This window comes from Macaca fascicularis, chromosome 3 (genome assembly GCF_037993035.2).
Source record: "Macaca fascicularis isolate 582-1 chromosome 3, T2T-MFA8v1.1".
Classification (NCBI taxonomy): Eukaryota; Metazoa; Chordata; class Mammalia; order Primates; family Cercopithecidae; genus Macaca; species Macaca fascicularis.
This window is the reverse complement of record NC_088377.1, coordinates 13,628,853-13,649,433: the sequence shown is the minus strand read 5'-3', so window position 1 is coordinate 13,649,433 and position 20,581 is coordinate 13,628,853. Positions and strand designations below refer to the sequence as shown.

The window sequence follows — 20,581 nt, the reverse complement described above, 5'->3', positions numbered from 1 at the left end:
GTGCTTGTGGTCCCAGCTACTTGGGAGGCTGAGGTGGGAGAGTCACCTGAGCCTGGGAAGTCAAGGCTGCAGTGAGCCATTATCACACCACTGCACTGCAGCAGCCTGGGTGACCAGAGTGAGGTCTTGTCTCAAAAAAAGAACTGTCTCTATATGGGGAGGTTCTTCATGCCAGTCCCTGCTCTGGACCCCCATGACCCCTACAATTATATCCTCCCTGATAGAGAATGAGGGCTAGGATGCCTTTCTTCCCTCCCTCAATTCCATCCCAAGCCTGGGTAAAAACGTCTTACTTTTGGAACCTTAAATTATCAAAGTTAGATTATTTTTTCTTTTTTATTTTATTTTTTTTCTTTTGAGACGGAGTCTGGCTCTGTCGCCCAGGCTGGAGTGCAATGGCCGGATCTCAGCTCACTGCAAGCTCCACCTCCCGGGTTCCCGCCATTCTCCTGCCTCAGCCTCCCGAGTAGCCGGGACTACAGGCACCCGCCACCTCGCCCGGCTAGTTTTTTTGTATTTTTTAGTAAAGACGGGGTTTCACCGTGTTAGCCAGGATGGTCTCGATCTCCTGACCTAGTGATCTGCCCGTCTCGGCCTCCCAAAGTGCTGGGATTACAGTAGATTCTCTTTTCTAACGGTACATTTACAAAAACAAAGAAAAGATGAACAGAAAAGTCAGTTTCACAGTAGTTAAAAGTACAAGTTTTTGCTCCTATAATTGCTAACTGGCTTACATGTCCTAACTTGTCCCAAATTCTGTTAGCTCCCATCCATGGAAGTTCCCTTTAGAACCTAGGTACAACACAGTTAAGCAGGTTGTCAAAAGGTCATACAGGTCATGAGTGGCTGAGCCAGGATTCAGACCCAAGCTCTTGTATCTGTGCTCTTAGCAACTACTACCCAATATTGGAGATTTGCTTCTTGAAGTCTATACATTTTAGTTATAGGAAAGTGCTTCCAGCCATCATGCATAACCTATTTATACTTGCTTTGGCAAAGTTTCCCAACAAGTTTTCTTGTCTGGTTTTCAGACGAGCACTTTAGAATGGTAGAAGCAGGTCCATTAACAGCCCTGAAAAAGTAACAGCAACCAAAGAAGAATACAGGACATAACTCAAACACCATGATTGCCCGGAACCATTTATGAACCATTCTATAGTTATTATTGAGCACATCTGTGTAACAGCTGCATTCGGAGCACTGAAGCTACAACAATGAACGAGACAAAATCCTTGCCCTCATGGAGCATATATGTGCTAATCAGGAATACAGATGATAAATAGATAGATACATATTATATGATAGGTAGTGACTGTGGTTCTCAAGAAGACTGAAGCAAGGTAATAGGACAGAAAGTAATGGGAGCTGCGCTTCTGCATAGAATGGTAAGATCCAGTTTCTCTGAGGAAATAGCATTTGAACAAAGACCCAAACGAAGTGAAGGAGCCAGCCACATGAATATCTAGTAAAAGTGCATTCAGGGCTGGGCGAGGTGGCTCAAGCCTATAATCCCAGCACTTTGGGAGGCCGAGACGGGCGGATCACGAGGTCAGGAGATCGAGACCATCTTGGCTAACACAGTGAAACCCCGTCTTTACTAAAAAAAATACAAAAAACTAGCCGGGTGTGATGGCGGGCGCCTGTAGTCCCAGCTACTCGGGAGGCTGAGGCAGGAGAATGGCGTGAACCTGGAAGGCAGAGCTTGCAGTGAGCTGAGATCCGGCCACTGCACTCCAGCCTGGGCAACAGAGCAAGACTCCGTCTCAAAAAAAAAAAAAAAAAAAGAGCATTCAGAAGGGAAACAGCTTTAGACTTTGTTGGAAATATATATGGTTAATTATATATGTTAAACATGTAAAGGTGGCCACTAAAAATAATAGAGATGCCATCTGTAGCTTCCATCCTAACAAAGAAAATAAAATTTAAGCCAACAAAAAGCAGGAAAAAGAGAGAGGAGGAGAAGACACCAAAAACATAAAATAGAAATGTAAAAAGAAATTATTATAGAAAATACAAAATAATACAGCTGGAATAATTCCAAATGTATCAGAAACCACAATAAACATAAGTGGACTAAACTTCATTAATAAAGACAAAGATTATCAGATTTTTTAAAAGCAACTAAATCCAACTATCCTCCTTAGCCATGTCAATCAATGTCATGACAATGGTATATCAAAGCAGTGTACTTCCATGGACTAATTGTTCTGCATGGTTATGAAAAATTAATATTGAAGTTTTTAAAATGTGGTTTTTGATTGTCATTTTGCTTGTTCTTATGCTTAGCCATTATTGGACCCCCTGGAATGCAAGTAGAAGTACTTGCTGATTCTTTACATATGCGTTTCTTAGCCCCTAAAATTGAAAATGAATACGAAACTTGGACTATGAAGAATGTGTATAATTCATGGACTTATAATGTGCAATATTGGAAAAATGGTACTGATGAAAAGGTAAGCTTGGCTAATTGCATTTCAGAGATAGTAGGCTTTCATGTTCTTTGCAGAATCTTGCAAGGTGGCAGCACCTTATGGACTGGTCCTCTGTAAACCAAGAGCTTCCCAGACTAAGGGGTCTCTGGCTCAAGCTTCCCAGACTCCCAAGGGATATGTGTAGAGCAGACTTTCAGGACAAAGTCTGCACAGTGACAGCAGACCTTTCCCTCCCTGAAGGGCAGTTGCAGGGGAAGGCACAGTTGAATCAGAGTTGGCTGAGGAAACTTGGAGCTGGGTGAATTAGGTGATCAGCAAATTGACAACTGTCTCATGACATCAACCCCTGTGTCCCACACACACCACAAATCAGGGACGTTCATGGTCAAGACAGCCCCTTGTTGCTCTATTCTTCAGGGGACAATTCCTTTAAAAACATGGGCTTGGAGTCAAAAGATCTGATCGGAATATCACCCCTGCCACCATGTGCCATTGGTCGCATTCTTGACCCCAGCCTCCTCAAGTATGCAAAATGGGCACAGTAACTTACTTTATTAATAAAACAAGGATAATCACCTACTTCATAAGATTGTTGGGGAATTTAATGAAATAATAGAAAATATAAACTCATCCCATTGCCTAGAATGATGTATATATGGTCAGTACATCAGTGCGTGAGGTTTCCTTCCTCTTTGCTAGACATGTTAAGGTAATTTTTATTCATCCTTGGTGAAGGTTTATTCTGATACCTAATGCTTCTGAGCTGAGTGCCATTCATGGTCCTAAACTGATATATATGGTTATATATGTCATATTACATATAGCTTATCTCTTCCACATTAAATGTTGATTTTACCACTTAATTCTCAAAGTGGGAAGAAGGGATCACCCATGTTTATTATCTTAGGAATGATGTAAATTTATATACACAACACTGCATAGCCCAAAAAATCTCAAGTTAATTTTTTTCCCCAAAAAATGTTCCATTAAATGATGCAGTTTCTTAGTCCATTCCTGCTGCCACAACAAAATACCACAGACTGGGTAACTTATAAACAATAGAAATTTATTTCTCACAGTTCTGCAGGCTGGGAAGTCCAAGATCAAGGCACCAGCAGATTCGGTGTCTGGTGAGCACCGGTGTGCTCTGCCTTCTAGATGGTGGAAGGCAAAGGGCAAGGATGTAAACAGCTCCCTTACTGCTCTCTTCTAAGGTCACCAGTGGCATTCAGGAAGGCTCTGCCCTCCTTATTTAATCACTTCCGAAAGCCTCCACCTCTGAGTCCTATCATATTGACAGTTTCGTTTCATATGAATTCTGATACTCACAATCACTGATCAAATGCAGGCATCTCTGCTAAGCCCTAGGGTATAAAGATAAAAGCAGATCCTGCCCGTCCGGGAGCTAGCAACAGACCTCAATTAAGGATCTGGTTTCACAGTAAGCAGGGTCAGGTGCCTCCTGAGGCAATGTGAATGCAAACTCCACTTACTGTTTAGCTTTTTTTCTCACACATGCCCACAACACGGGCAGCTGGTTACACATTTGTCCTCTCCCTTTGGCCAGATGTGTGGCAGCCTTCAGTGTGACTTACCAAGTGTGGAAAAGCTGCCTGCTGTACTGCTACTCTCACAGGTGCCTGTCATGCCACCAATACAGGTTTTTTTTGGGGGGGAGGGGGTTTGAGGTGGAGTCACACTCTGTCATTGCCCAGGTTGGAAAGCAGTGGTGCAATCTCAGCTCACTGCAACCTCCGCCTCCTGGGTTCAAGCGATTCTCCTGCCTCAGCCTCCCAAGTAGCTGCGATTACAGGTACCTGCCACCACACCCGGCTAATTTTTGTATCAATACAGGCTTATATGGTTCCCCTCTAGAATGCAGAGATTCCTGAGGCGGTGCCAGACTAGGTCCCTAAACTCACAGCATGAAGCGCTTTTGGGAATTCTTTCTTCCTGTTGGGAGAAAGTGAGAAGATAAAACCAGAAGTTGCCCAGATGTGAAAGGGCAGGAGAAGCCCCAGTGGGGTGGCATACTGCTATGCCACCACCTTACCTGCTTGCCTCTGAGTTTAATCTTTGAAAAAAATTCGCATTGTAAGGTTTGAGAGGCACTGGACTTCTGGGACTGCAAGTCGCCATTTTTTTCAGTTGTTGCTTTGATTTGCTTTTGTCTTTTAATTTACTTATTAGAAGTTAAACCATTTTCTTCATATATTCCATGAGTCTAATCCAATTATTGACCTCCATGGGCTTAGCTCCTCATGCAATGAAGGAATATAGGCATGCTGTCAACAACCCCAACCCCAAAAGAGAAATAACCAATTGCAGCTGAGTGCGGTGGCTCACACCTGTAATCCCAGCACTTTGGGAGGCCAAAGTGGGCAGGTCACCTGAGGTCAGGAGTTCAAGACAAGCCTGGCCAACATGGCAAAACCCCATCTTTACAAAAATACAAAAAAAAAAAAAAAATAGCTGGGTGTGGTGGTGAGCACCTGTATTCTCAGCCTACTTGGGAGGCTGGGGCAGGAGAATTGCTTGAGCCTGGGTGCAGAGGTTGCAGTGAGCCACGATAGCGCCACTGCACTCCAGCCTGGATGACAAGAGTGAAACTCTGTCTCAAAAAATAATAATAATAATATTTAAAAGACTGGTTTATCTTATTTATTTATTTATTTCTGAGACAGAGTCTCGCTCTGTTACCCAGACTGGAGTGCAGTGTGGCATGATCCTGGCTCACTGCAACTTCCACCTCCCAAGTTCAAGCAATTCTCGTACGCCACCATGCCCAGATAATTTTTTGCATCTTTAGTAGAGATGGGGTTTTGCCATGCTGGCTAGGCTGGTCTTAAACTCCTCTCTCTCCCAAAGTGCTGTGATTACAGGCATGAGCCAACACACCCGGCCTGCTTTATCTTTTTTAAAAAAGAAGTGATAGCTTGTGTGTCATTTAAGCTAGAGAATTCAGGAACCGAGATGGTTTGTGGGCATCACCGTCAGTCTTTGATGTACCCTTGAGTGGCCTCAGGGTCCCTAAACTGAGAAGAGTACCTGCTACCTGCTCCTTCGTATTTTAAGTCTAAAACAGCTATTATAACTGGTAAATGTGAAAAAGAAAAAAAAAAAGTGGTGTCCGTTCACTGCTTAGTCATGTTCTTATTTTTGTCTCCATTACTAGTTTCAAATTACTCCTCAGTATGACTTTGAGGTCCTCAGAAACCTGGAGCCATGGACAACTTATTGTGTTCAAGTTCAAGGGTTTCTTCCTGATCGGAACAAAACTGGGGAATGGAGTGAGCCTGTCTGTGAGAAAACAACCAGTGACGGTGAGTCCTGAGATGTGCCTCCGCTAAGCATCCTAAGCAGCTTTGTAGACACCTGCCCTAGACATGATTGCATCCAACTGAAACGCCAGCTCAGTTCAGAAATCTATCACCCTGACATTGTCTCTCAGCCCTGACTCATCAGCTTCATGCTGGGAAGGAGACCACGCCCGCTTCTGAGGCAGCTCATCCACTCAGATCAAAGGAGTTGCTAGAAACCTTTTCTGTCCCGTGGAGCCAGGCCTGCCTCCATGGGCCCTCCTTGGCAGTACTTATTCTGCCATCCCGGGCTCCCTAAAGCAAGGCCCATCAGTCCTCCCAAGACCACCAACAGAGCTCGAGCCCTGTCACATACCCCAGAGCTCTTTCCTTCCCAGGAGGCACATCTCCAGCCCCTGCCGACACGTGATGGGAAGCAAGTGTCAGGAAATCTGACCACCATCCTCAGCCAGTGCTGCCTGATTCAGGGCCCCTTGTTTGCAGGGAACCAGGACGTCAGCACAGTCCTTCACACCATATGGACCACTTCTAGCCTGGGGGAAGGAACGGGAGAAGGAAAGAGAGAAGGTTCCCATGGGCCTAAACACAGAATATTTATGTGCAGACACATTGCAGTTGCATGTTGGTGAAAACTGTGGCCCGGGTGTCTGCATACAAACAGCAGGTCTTCTTATAATTTAAAGATGTTGGTGAAGGGTTCAGCAAGCTCGGACAATGGACGGATGAAACATGGCATGCAGCATGCAGTTTGATAAAAAAGAAAAACATGTCTGCCGGACGTGGTGGCTCACGCCTGTAATCCCAACACTTTGAGAGGCCGAGGCAGGCGGATCACCTGAGGTCAGGAGTTCGAGACCAGCCTGGCCAACATGGCAAAACCCCATCTCTACTAAAAATGCAAAAATTAGCTGGGTGTGGTGGCATACACCTGTAATCCCAGCTACTTGGGAGGCTGAGGCAGGCAAATTGTTTGAATCCAGGAAGTGGAGGCTGCAGTGAGCTGAGATCGTGCCACTGCACTCCAGCCTAAGCAACAAGAGTGAGACCCTGCCTCAAAAAAAAAAAAAAAAACCATTTCAAATACCTTGCAAATACCAATAATCACCCATGAACTGACAAAATCCAAACATTTTACAAAACAAAAGGAAAAATATGAGCCATTGAAAACCTGCTTTCATCAAACACCATTTTCATTTTTTCTTAAAACACACCTATCCCATTTAAATCCCACAAGTTTTCAATGAGAGCGTTAGAAGGATCTTCTCCCATTTTACAAACTAGAACATGAGGTTCAGAGAGTGATATAGTTTGGATGTTGCCCTCATCCAGATCTCATGTTGAAATGTAATCCCCAGTGCTGGAGGTGGCGCCTGGTAGGAGGTGATTGGATCATGGGGGCCTATTTCTCATGAATGGCTTAGCACCATCCTCTTGGTGCTGTCCTCACTCATGATAGTGAGTGACTTCCTGTGAGATCTGGTGGTTTAAAAGGATGTGCCAGGGCCGGGCGCGGTGGCTCAAGCCTGTAATCCCAGCACTTTGGGAGGCCGAGACGGGCGGATCACGAGGTCAGGAGATCGAGACCATCCTGGCTAACACGGTGAAACCCCGTCTCTACTAAAAAATACGAAAAACTAGCTGGGTGAGGTGGCGGGCGCCTGTAGTCCTAGCTACTCGGGAGGCTGAGGCAGGAGAATGGCGTAAACCCGGGAGGCGGAGCTTGCAGTGAGCCGAGATCGCGCCACTGCACTCCAGCCTGGGTGACAGAGCCAGACTCCATCTCAAAAAAAAATTAAAAAATAAAAAAATAAAAGTATGTGCCATCTTGCTGTCTCTTGCCCCCGCTTAGCTTTCCACCATGATTGGGAACTTCCAGAGGCTTCCCCAGAAACAGATCCTGCTATGCTTCCTGTACAGCCTGCAGAATCATGAGCTAATTAAACCTCTTTTCTTTATAAATTACCCAGTTTTAGTTATTTGTTTGTTTATTTGTTTTTTGGATGGAGTCTCAGTCTGTTGCCTAGGCTGGAGTGCAGTGGCACGATCTTGGCACAACCTCCGCCTCCTGGGTTCAAGCAATTCTACTGCCTCAGCCTCCTGAGTAGCTGGGATTATAGGCGCCCACCACGATGCCCAGCTAATTTTTGTATTTTTAGTTGGGAATGGGGTTTCGCCATGTTGGCCAGGCTGGTCTCGAACTCCTGACCTCAAGTGATCCACCCACTTCAGCCTCCCAAAATGCTGGGGTTACAGGCATGAGCCACCATGCCCAGTCATCCAGTTTTAGTTATTTCTTTATAGCAGTGCAAAAACAGCCTGAAACAGGGAGGTTAAGTAACTTGCCCAAATGCTAGTAAATGAAAAGGATAAACCAGAACATAGGCTCATCTAAGCCCAGGTTATGTCCCCTGTAACTTACTACCTATAGATTAATTCCAGAGGTGAACTGAGGCACCGTGTCTCTGGATAAAGCAGGAAGGAGTAGTCTGCCTCATGGCGTGGTCGGATGGATCTGAAACAAGTTAGAGAACTTTACACAGAGGGTGTACATTGGTAGATTCTCCCACAGTTCACAACCCGTGCAGAGCAGGGTCCTCTCTCCTTCCCCTTTTGGAACTCTCCATCTGGGGTGAGGAACAAAAGCATTCCTCGAATCATGTCACCGTCACCCAGATGTGTCCTTGTCTAAGATGCTAAGATGCCCCAGTCTGAGACACCAGGAGACCCAAGCACTGCCTCAGAGGTTCATTACTCAAAATAAAATGACAGGGTGGGGGCCACGGATCCCTGTTTGAATGAGTCTCCGGGCGCCAAATGAGAGAACTACTGAAGTATTAATGGAAGGATGGATGGATGAGTAGGAACATGGAACTTCCGCAAGACCTGGGATGTCACATCCCCAGGAGACCTCACGTGTTCAGCTGTGGTGCGGACTGGGGCTGCCGTATAGCCCTGTGATCACCAAGAGCAGACTCACATGTTTGAGTTGAACATGCTGGAAGTGTGAGCCAGAAGGCACTGCTTCTGAACGTTTAAGGAGTGTCCACTGTGAGCCACGCACTGTGACAAGCACCACGTGGTGCTGGCAGATGACTGCACTTGCTGTAGCTCCAGGGTCATTGCTCTTTCAGGGCTCTTTGATGCCTGTGTCCCTTTAAAATGACATGCTCTTCACAGGCAGTGTTTGTTCTCTTGGCCCCTCTCAGAGCCAAATGCTCTGCTCATGAGGGCGGTGCTGGTTGGCAGGGGATGGGCACACAGAGATCAGGTGGCCGGGGCATCTGGAGGAGGGACCTGGGGCCAAACAAGGGGAGCTGGGACCACGAGCAACCCAGGTGACATCCTGGACTCTGTCAAAGATAAGCAAAGCAGGATGCTGGTGAAAGCGGTCAAAACATTTTATCCCGTAATGACTGGAGTAGGGAAAAGGGCCAAGTTCCATTTACTCAGAGGTGTTTTAAAGGGAGAACGAGGTCCGGGCGTGGTGGCTTATGCCTGTAATCCCAGCACTTTGGGAGGCTAAGGCAGGAGGATTGCTTGAGCCCAGGAGTTCAAGACCAGCCTGGCCAACATAGTGGAACCCCCATCTCTATAAAATATTTTAAAAATTAGCTGGGCATGGTGACACATATCTGTAGTCCCAGCTACCCAGGAGGCTGAGGTGGGAGGATCACTTGAGCCCTGGAGGTCAAGGCTGCAGTGAGCCATGTTCGCACTACTGCACTCCAACCTGGACGACAGAACAAGACTCTATCTCAAAAATGAAAATCAATAAAAGGAGAATGAGGGAGTAGAAGGAAAGAGTGCGTGGGGAGTTGAGCAGAATCAGGGAAGTGAAAAAACTTGTAAATCAGCTGAGGGGGTGGGTCCTGTGTGTGTGTGAACCGAGGCTGGGTTTATCAAGGCTGGGCTTCTACCCTCCCACAGAGACAGGGAGACAGAGGCCCTGTCCTTCCTGCTGATTTCAAAAGAATGGCTCTCAGATCGTGCAGAAAAATATCCCCGGGTTGTGGGAGATACGTATAAGTCTCAAAGGGACAGAGGAAGGATTCGCCACTGTAAGCCCTTTTGAATAAATGCTCTCTGAAAGAGAGGTCAAGGCCTCTCCTCGGGAGCTGGGAAGAACAAATGGTCAGTTCCTTAGGCAGCCTTGGATTTTTCCAGACAGGAATTCAAGGGGGTTGGATCATCCCAGGTATGTGGCCTTGGCCTGCTGAAAGCTATGCTGGGGTTTGGCCAAGTCTCTTAGTGCAGGGGTTCATTTGCTTGTTTTGGCTTTGGTTTTGGTTTTTGAGGCAGGGTTTCACTCTGTCGCCCAGGTTGGAGTGCAGTGGTACAATCATAGCTCACTGTCACAGCCTCGACCTCCCGGGCTCAAGCGACCCTCCCACCGCAGCCTTTCAAATCGCTGGGACTACAGGTGTGTGCCATCATACCCAGCTAATTTTTTTAAAAACTTATTTTGTTGTAGAGAAGCGGTCTCACTATGTTGCCCAGACTGGTCTCAAACTCCTGGGCTCAAGCGATCCTCCCGCCTCAGCCTCCCAGAGTCCTGGGATTACAGGTATGAGCCACCACACCTGGCCTAGTGCAGGGGTTCGGATAGAGTTTTTCATTCAGAGAGTTTCTGTCTTTCTCAATATAGAAGAGATGGAGCCTGTGTTTAACTCAGGCTCACGTGTCCAGGGGAGTCTCACTTGCTCCATCAAGGCAGAAGTGGTATATCCAGAGGCCCGTGGCTACACTGCCAGTAGGTACAGTGGATCAGAATTCTTGCTTGTTATTCTTTTGATGTATATCAGCAATAATTCCAGACACTAAACTTTGGAGAAGATAGGAAAAGGGTGAAACTCTTCGAAAACCTCTGGGTCCTCGAACCAGTTGCTGTGTTTCTGAGACATCTCCCAAGATGAACATACAGGCTCTATTTTCAGGGATTGTGATGGTTAAAATGCTCTTGGGATCACCGTGACCCAACCTGTGACAAGAATGTAACATACCCATTATCCCTGGCAGAGACGGTCCCCTCCTGGATGGTGGCCATCATCCTCATGGCCTCGGTCTTCGTGGTCTGCCTGGCACTCCTTGGCTGCTTCGCCTTGCTGTGGTGCATTTATAAGAAGACAAAGTACACCTTCTCCCCTGGGAATTCTCTTCCACAGCACCTGAAAGAGGTAAGTAGGGTGGAGAGAGATGCAGATTCAAAAACCTGGATTGGAAAGAGCTTTCCTTTCAAGTTAGGGCTGCCCAATTCCAGACAACATGTTTTCCAGGAGAACACACACACACACACACACACACACACGTCTTTGTGTGCTTCTCCATTCTCTTGTAACCATTTCAGGGAAGTCTGAAGTCAAGGAACAGCCCCGAGGAAAGGGGCGCAGCTTTGTCCAGTAGCCCTCCGTACACCCTAGGGTGTCGCTCCTTCTCCAGCCTTCCCTGCCCAAAGCCCCAGGTCCCTGGGGAGCAAAGGTGATGGTTCTAGGGCAGGAGAGGAAAAAGCAGCGCCTAGTGTGGAAAAAAGAAAACTCGAGGCTAAATGCCAGCAAATCGCCAGAGGGAGAGAATGGGAGGAAGGAAAGGCACATTTCCAGTTTTAGAATATGCGAGAGTGAAACTCTGGGTAGTGTTTCCTGGTCTTTAAGAAGGCTATTTTTAAAAGGGTTAGGAGAAGAAACAATGCAACTGGCTAATGATAACAGGACTGAAGAAGCCCTAAGAAATGAAACTCTGGATAGTCACTGACACTTGAAAATGAGAAGATGCCAAGCCCAGACCCAAAGGAACTCTCTTTGGTCCCATTTCCCAGGAAGCAGACTCTGAGATAGAGATTTGCTTTCAAAAGGCTGAATGGGGAACATCCTTGGGAATAATACTCTAAGGGAGTGAAGGTAGCCAGATGAGGCAGAGAGAGGTTGAACTGTCACACAGCCACAACAGAGGCCTCAGCCAATCCCATGTGACCTCTCGAGTGGGGGTGGCCCCTTAGAGATGTCCTAAGCTGAGGCAAGAGGGATGGGCATGTGAACTCCACAATGGCCATGCCCTGGATGTGGGCTACTCCCAGGAAGGGGCCCTAAGCTGGGGTGAGGGGTAAGACAGCAGCAGACAGGAGCTAGGAGCACAAGTACCTCCTTCCTGAAGGTACCACAGCATCCATTACAGTCACCCCTGGGACCACTTGGATAAACTGGAAGCAGCTCCTCCAGGATCTGAGTTGATCTCATTTCCTGGGGAAGGTTAGAGGAGGAAGATGAGTGGAATGCACTCCAGCCCCCATTGCTGCTGCTAGTCTCAGGACCACAAAAGAACGCTTGTGGGTTGGCCTGTTCCTCTGCCGGCCCTGAGGGTCCGCTCTCCTCTCCCGGGAGGAGCCTGTGCTGTAGGGGCTGCTGACTTGATTGGGTGTCCCAGCCTTCATCCCGGAGAGGACTGAGCCTCCGGTTCCCAGGCCCATCTCAGGCAATGGCCTGCCCCTGCACTTGTCAACTTGCTGTCAAAATCAGGCAGGGGAGTCCCAGGAAGTGCCCAGTGACTCTGGCGGGTGCCCACTGTGATACAGTGGTGACTTCTCTTCTTGCCTGCCAGTCTCTTGGCCTGAGGAGGTGGCTTAAAGTTTATCGGCCCTTGTTTCGTGTCCTCTGGTAGAAATGCTCCCACTCTGGGAACCTTTTAGACCAGGTATGGCAAACTTTTTCTTAAAGGGCCAGGTAAAAAATATTTTAGAAGGCCAGGCACAGTGGCTCATGCCTGTAAGCCTAGCACTTTGGGAGACCGAGGCGGGTGGATCACCTAAGATCAGGAGATGGAGACCATCCTGGCTAACATGGTGAAACCCCATCTTTACTGAAAATACAAAAAATTAGCCGGGCGCAGTGGCGGGCACCTATAGTCCCAGCTACTCGGGAGGCTGAGGCAGGAGAATTGCGTGAACCAGGGAGGCAGAGCTGGCAGTGAGCTGAGATTGCACCACTGCACTCCAGCCTGGGCGACAGAGCGAGACTCCGTCTCAAAAAAAAACAAAAACAAAAATACAAAAATTAGCCAAGCATGGTGGTGCATGCCTATAATCCCAGCTACTCGGGGGACTGAGGCAGGAGAATCGCTTGAACTCAGGAGGTGAAAGTTGCAGTGAACCCTGACACCACTGCACTCCACCCTGAGCAACAGAGCAAGACTCTGTCTCAAAATTTAAAATTTTTAAAAATTTATATATATATTTTAGGTTCTGTTGGCAAGAAATAAAAATCAAAGTTATAGATTCACTTATATAACCACTTAAATGTAATCGTTGAAAAATCCTCAAGCCGTATGAAAACACAAGTGATAGGCCAGATCTGCCTCATGGGCCTTCATTTGCTGGTCCTGCCCTAGACCCGCAGAGCCTCAAACCGCGAGGTCAGGGAGCAGCGGTTTCCCCAGTAGGTCACTGGGCATGAGGGTGAACAGGGCCACTCCTAGCCCCTGCTTGCTTCCGGACCCGGGCATTCCACCTGCTGGGGGCACAGCATCACGTGATGATTGTCGGTCCTGGGTGCGTGCCAGGTGCTGGAGGACAAGGCCCCGCTCTCAGCAGGTGTCACCTCGAAGCTGGCGCCTCCCCTGCCCTTTCAACAGGCCGCTCCGTTCTTCTTCCAGGCTGGCAGCTGCTGGGTGGTGCAGGGTGTGATATGACCGGGGGGTCCCGCCTTCACTGTCAGTGGGCCCATTGGTCTGGCACCATGTGATACGGCCTCTCTATTAGTTTGTCAGGGCTGCTGTAGCAAAGTAGCACTTGTTGCGCAGTTAAACAATGGGAATTGATTCTTTCACAGTTCTCGAGGCCAGATGTCCAAAGTCAAGGTATCACTAGGGTGGGTTCCTCGGAGGCTATGAGGGAGGATCTGTCCCAGGCCTCTCCCCTAACCTCTCAGGGTTGCTGGCAATCTTTGGCGTTCCTTGGCTTCTGGAGGCACCACCCAGTCTCCGCCTTGATCTTCACACATCCTTCTCCCTATGTGAGTGTCTGTGTCCACATTGCCCCCTCTTTACACAGACACCAGTCACGGGGGAGGCTCACCCTACGACACTGTAGCCTCATTCTAACTTAACTGATCCCCTCTGCAGCAACCCTATCTCCAAATACAGTCACATTCTGAGGTAGAGGGATTCGGACATACGAACTTCTTTTCTTTTTTTTTTGGAGACAGAGTCTCACTCTGTCACCCAGGCTGGAATGGAGTGGCATGATTTCGGCTCACTGCAATCTCCGCCTCCTGGGTTCAAGTGATTCTCCTGCCTCAGCCTCCCAAGTAGCTGGGATTACAGGCACCCACCACCACACCCAGTGAATTTTTGTGTTTTCAGTAGAGACAGGGTTTCACCATATTGGCCAGGCTGGTCTCAAAGTCCTGATCTCAAGTGATCTGCCGGCCCTGGCCTCCCAAAGTGCTGGGATTACAGGCGTGAGCCGCCGCACCTGGCCCAGGGCATATGAATTTTGTGGGAATAGAATTCAACCCCTAAAAGGATCCTCTACCAGGAGAGCAAACACCTGTGAGACCATAGTGGTCCTGACAGGCCCTGCAGGACATGAACAGCAAATCACTCCTAAACTAAAGGTCAGCTCCAGCCAGGATGCACCACTGCCCCTTCCAGAGTGGTGCGAGAGAGTCGGTGTCATCAGCTTGCTACCAGCTGGCTGGTTGGTCTCCTCGGGGGATGCCTTCATATCGGGGCTCAGCATTGATATCTGTCGCAGTCAGGTTGGACATTCTGCAGCAGTGGTGGCCACCCAGCCATGGGAGTGGGAGCCCCTTCTCTCAGGCCCACGCGCAGCCTCCATCCCTGCCACCACGGCTGCTGTGTTCATGAGCCCTGTGCCACGTACAGGTGACCAGTGGCAGAGGCTGGCTGACATCCACTGGCTGTGTCATCATGTCTCCCTGGCCATCTGCTGTCTATGACACATGCTCTCAGTGGGAGTTAATGTGGGACGCAGAAATCACCACGCTCCAGCTACTCCCTCAGGTCCATCCTTCTTCCCAGACGTCCTTGTCCCTAACTTTCCAGACTTCCTTCCCCAGAGCCCCTGACCACCAGCCTCATCACTAACCCCTGCGTGGGATCCCACAGCTGGCCTGATCTTGGGCTGCTTTTCTTTCCACGTAAAGGGGATGACCAGACCTACGGCCCAAAGCTCGGCCCGTGGGGAGGCTTTCTCCCTGGTTGGGGCTGAAGTGCAGTAGCGGGCCACTTTCAGTGTGTGCCCACGTACCATGCTAACCTTGCCATGAAACCACGCCGGCCTTTCCTCCTTCTTCAGCTGGGCATAAGTACCCATCCCCCTTTGCAGTCATCATGTGAGCAGACACAGCCACTGTGCAACAGGGATAGAGGGCACAGGAGTCCCAGCCACCTGCATGTTGCCGACATGCACCCTCTGACCCCATCTCAGGGCCTGCTGGGTCTCAGGCCTCATGATGGTCGCTTCTGGGCAGCACGATCACCTCACGTCCCTGGTCAGAAGCTCTGTCTCTGTCAGGTCCCCATAGCGTCCCAAGAGCTGCTTTTTCAAACAGGGTATAATTATCTGCTACAGATGGCCCCGCCTGACCCCAGAACTCTCGTATCTATGTTGTGATTTTCCTCTTGGAATTTGCCAGAAACTCCACCCAGCATCTTTTCCCACCCCAGACACTTCAAGGATGTGCCAAGTCACACGTTCCCCGGGTTGGATTCGCAGGCTGTCCCTGGGGATAATGCACCAGTCCTGAGGTGTGCATAGGGCTGCAGGCTCCACGGCCCATACCTTCTGCAGGGCCCTTTCCTGCCCTGGGCCCCTCAGCGCCGACAGCCTCCTGTGTCGTGTGACAAACATATTGGAGCAGTCAGTATTCCTGGGCGTGGAACGTGCTGCCTCCAGAGCCCTGAGGCCTCCACAGCACAATGCTTCCTTCCTAGTGGTGGGAGGGGCGAGACACAATAATTGATCCTTTAAAGAGGATGTGCTGGCACGCCCCACTGCAAGGGTCCCCTCAAATTTCACGGATGTGGCAGGTCCCTGAATCTCTACAGGGTGAGTTTCTCACCCTCTGCAGTGTGTGTGCCTCACCAATGCCTTGCCACTTCCTGCATGTCTGGTCCTATTAATGTATTGTTGTGATAGCTAATATCAGGCCCTTGTCCCCGCACCACCAGTCAGCTGATGCAGGCTGCCTCTGGGAAGGGCACAGAGCCTTGGCCGAGGCAACTGCCTTCTGGGAAGGGCACAGCCTAGAAAGGGACTCAGTTATGAGCCATTTCAGCCTCCAGTATTCCTGGAGGCTTGGGGAACAAGCACCTCCACCACAAAAGGGATCTGGGCAACAGAGCACTGCATCTACCCTCAATGAGAAGTGGGGCACAGGACCATAGGCAAGTGTTTCAGAGCGACTAGAACCCCCTACAAAGAGTGCCAGGCCGGGTATGGTGGCTCACACCTATAATCCCAGCATTTTGGGAGTCTGAGGCTGGCAGATCACTTGAGGTCTGAAGTTCGAGACCAGCCTGGCCAACATGGTGAAACGCTGTCTCTACCAAAAATACAAAAATTAGCCACGCCTGTAATTCCAGCTACTCAGGAGGCTGAGGCACAAGAATCGCTTGAACCTGGGAGGCCGAGGTTGCAGTGAGCAGAGATCACGCCACTGCACTCCAGCCTGGGCGACAGAGCAAGACTCGATCTCAAAAAAAAAAAAAAAAGTACCACAATGAACTAAGCACCACAATGAACTAAGAATCCTCTACGAGCTGTTGAGAAGCCACAGCTGCAGCAGGAAGAACAAAGAATGAGGGTGGGCCCTTTGTTTGGGTCAGAGGTTTTGTGTTAACTGAGAACCAAGAGGAAACAAAATTATTCACCTGCTATTTTTGCTTCTGGCTTCACCATCAAAGAAACTGGTCAGATAGGAAAGAACAGACAGAACGAACTGTAAAGGGACCTGCTGGCATGAGCTCTCACCTCCAAGGCTAGAAGACTTTGCAGACTTGACCGTGGAGCCAGCCCCTGTAAGAGCTGAGAAATCAGAGAAGGGAGTGGAGGGTGCTGGAGAGGGGTTCGGCAACTACGGAGCAGTTCAGGGTCCTCACATCACATCACGACTTTCTCCAGCTTGATTAATAAAGCATCGAATCTATTAACCAGGACCCAAAGGATCATTTAGAGTTTAGGGAGATTTGCTGGGGATGGAGACTTTGACTTAAAAAAGCACTAGGGAGGTTCATCCTACACTCATCTATTGAGCCAGCCACCAGTGTGTATGTGTGTGTGGGGGTGTGTGTGTGTGTGTCCAACCAGGAGACTCAGCTGATACTGCTTCCTTGAGATTCAATACACCTTCCTTTGATCTCTCCTGTCCCCATTATCCCAGGAAAATCCAGAGTAGCTTCCAGCCCATTCTCATTAGTCCACTGGATCCGAAGTTTAGAGGGGTTCCCCTTCCCTCCAGCCTCCTTCTTGGCCCAACAGAGGAGCACCCCACCACCCTCCATCAGCTGCTCAAAACCCACAAGGGAAAATCCCAACAGGTCCACGCCAGGAGGTAGTGCAGCCACCCTCAGGTTCCGTTAAGTCATATCAGAAGGCTGAGTGTAGAAATGACACTAAGAGGGGTTCCATCTGGAGGGGAGGGGTTCAAGATGCAAAGCTTTAGAGAAGGTTCTCCATCTAATGATGAAGATTAAGAGCACTGGTGAACCTAGGAAGATGAAGAATGGAGAGTGGGAAACCAGCAGAGATTTCAGGAAACATATAGGGGCGTCTTCATTGTTCAAAGCACTGGAGAAACAAAGATTATCAGACTGTGGTCCCTGCCCTTTAGGAGCCCTGGTTACAGGTGACACAAACTGAGAAGAATTGGTGTCCATTAAAAGTGAGAAGGCAGCTCTGTCTGATAGAACATATTGCAAGCCATGTGTATTTTAGATTTGCTAGTAACCACATTTTTTAAAAGTCCAAAGATTGGGCTGGGCACAGTGGCTCACGCCTGTAATCCCAGCACTCTGGGAGGCCGAAGCAGGGGGATCATGAAGTCAGGAGATTGAGACCATCCTGGCTAACACTGGGAAACCCCGTCTCTCCTAAAAATACAAAAAATTAGCCAGGTGAGGTGGTGGGTGCCTGTAGTCCCAGCTACTCGGGAGGCTGAGGCAGGAGAATGGCGTGAACCCGGAGGTGGAGCTTGCAGTGAGCCGAGATCACAGCACTGCACACCAGCCTGGACGACAGAGCGAGACTCCGTCTCAAAAAAAAAAAAAAAAAAAAAAGATTGGCCAGGCACAGTGGCTCACACCTGTAACCCTGGCACTTTGGAAGGCTGAGACAGGTGGATCACCTGAGATCAGGAGTTCAAGACCAGCCTGGCCAACATGGTGAAACCCCACCTCTACTAAAAATACAAAAATTAGCTGGGCATGGTGGCAGACACCTGTAGTCCCAGCTACTCAGGAGGCTGAGGCAGGAGAATCTCTGGAACCCGGGAGGAAAAGGTTTCAGTGAGCCAAAACTGTGCCACTGCACTCCAACCTGGGCGACAAAGCGAGACTCCATCTCAAAAAAAAAAAAAAAATCCTCGTTTGTATAGCAGTGAGTATCCCCACCTGTAGAAAAAAAGATAATAATAATAAATAATAAATCAAAAGAGGCCAGATGCCGTGACTTATGCCTGTAATCCCAGCACTTTGGGAGGCTGAGGTGGTAGATTACTTGAGGTCAGGAGTTCGAGACTAGCCTGGCCAACATGGTGAAACCCCCTTCTCTACTAAAATATAAAAATTAGCCAGGCATGGTCATGGGCACCTATAATCCCAGTTACCGGGGAGGCTGAGGCAGGAGAATCGCTTGAATCCAGGAGTCGGAGGTTGCAGTGAGCCGAGATCACACCACTGCACTCCAGCCTGGGCGACAGAGCAAGACTCCATTTCAAAAAAAAAAAAGTCAAAAGAAACAGGTGAAATTAACATTAATAATATATTTTATATAAGCCAGTATATCTAAAATAGCATCATTTCAATAAGTGGTCAATATTTTTAAAAATGATTGAGATATTTTACATCCTATTTTTCATACAGTCTTTGAAATCTGGTATATAATTTCCACTTACAGCAACATATCGACTCAAACTAGCCATAGTTCAGGTGGTCGGTAGTGCTGAAATCCAGGGGCCTGTGGGATGCTGGGGAGCACCAGAGGGCCCCTAACTCAGCCAGAGGACACATGGGAGATTCTGTTTGTTATTCCAAGACACATTTATCCAGGGCCTGTGACATGCCTGCTTCCTAGAGGTGTGACAGCCTCACCACATCATGATCAGAATAAAAATATTCCCTCCTGGTTGAAAAGAGGAACTATTAGAAGGTGACATGTGATCACTTAGCAAATGAGTTGCGTATTTATCGTCAACGTATGTTTTTAATCGTGGCAGAATAGACATAACATAAAATGTATCACCTTAATCCTCTTTAAGAGTACAATTCAGTGGCATTAAGCACATTCATCTGTCTGTGTAGCCATCACCACCATCCATCTCCAGACTTTTTTCATCTTTCAAAACCAAAGCTCTCTACCCATTAAACAGTAACTCCTTCTTCTCCCCACCCAAGGCCCCGGCAGCCACCACCACTCTGTGTGCCTTAACGAAATTGACTAGTCTAGGTCCCTCATATAAGTGGAATTATACAGTATTTGTCTTTTCATGTCTGGCCGACTTCACTTGGCATAATGTCTTTCTTTCTTTCTTTCTTTTTTCCCGAGATGAAGTGTCTTTCTGTCACCCAGCCTGGAGTGCAGTGGCACAATCTCAGCTCACTGCAACCTCCGCCTCCAGGGTTCAAGCAATTCTCCTGCCTCAGCCTCCCAAATAGCTGGGATTACAGGTGCCCGCCACCACACCGGGCCCTTCACTTGGCATAATGTCTTTAAAGTTCATCCCTGTTTAGCAGGTGTCAGAACTATTCTGTGTAAGGCTGAATGACATTCTGCTGTGTGTATAGACCACACTCACTCCTCCATCCATTGGTGGGTGGACACTTGGGCTGCTTCTAGCCTTTCAGCTATTATGAAAATGCCTCTGTGAACAGGATGTACAAATCTCTCTTCAACACCCTGTTTTCAGTTCTTCAGAGTAAATACCTAAGAGTGGAGTTACTAGATCAGATGGTAATTCTACTTTTATTTTTTGAGGAACCATCATACTGTTGTCACTTTCTTTTTTTTTTTTTTTTTTAGGAGTCTTGCTTTGTTGCCCAGGTTGGAGTACAGTGGCACAATCTTAGCTCACTGCAACCTCCACTTCCCAGATTCAAGGGATTCTCCTGCCTCAGCCTCCTGAGTAGCTAGGATTACAGGCACTCACCACCACGCCCAGCTAATTTTTTTTTTTTTTTTTTTTTTTTTTTTTGTATTTTCAGTGGAGATGGGTTTTCACCATGTTGGTTGGCCAGGCTGGTCTCAAACTCCTGACCTCAGGTGATCCGCCCACCTCGGTCTCCCAAAGTGCTGGGATTACAAATGTGAGCCACTGCGCCTTGCCCATCACTTTTTAAAATAGCCTTTTTAGGGGGGTACAGTGGCTCACACCTGTAATCCCAGCACTTTGGGAGGCCAAGGTGGGCGGATCACCTGAGGTCAGGAATTTGAGACCAGCCTGGTCAACATGATGAAACCTTGTCTCTACTGAAAATACAAAAAATGGCCGGGCATGGTAGTGCACACCTATAGTCCCAGCTACCCGGGAGGATGAGGCACAAGAATCGCTTGAACCTGAGAGGCAGAGGTTGCAGTGAGTCAAGATCACACCACTGCACTCC

At 48.4% G+C, this 20,581-nt stretch overlaps 1 protein-coding gene across 9 annotated transcripts in view; it reads left to right on the top strand.

The window, feature by feature from the left end:
- Positions 1–20,581, top strand: part of IL10RB (interleukin 10 receptor subunit beta) — a 49,371-nt gene that overhangs the window by 10,966 nt on the left and 17,824 nt on the right. For 5 of the 9 annotated variants that reach the window (XM_065541407.2, XM_074034098.1, XM_074034100.1 and 2 more), the window contains 3 exons: positions 2,287–2,453; positions 5,608–5,755; positions 10,769–10,926. In XM_065541407.2, the coding sequence (XP_065397479.1) occupies positions 2,287–2,453; positions 5,608–5,755; positions 10,769–10,926 (473 nt within the window). Of the gene's footprint in view, positions 1–2,286; positions 2,454–5,607; positions 5,756–10,223; positions 10,317–10,768; positions 10,927–16,348; positions 18,041–20,581 lie in introns of those variants that run through there. The other 4 variants (XM_074034097.1, XM_045389270.2, XM_065541405.2 and 1 more) reach the window with 3 other exon arrangements.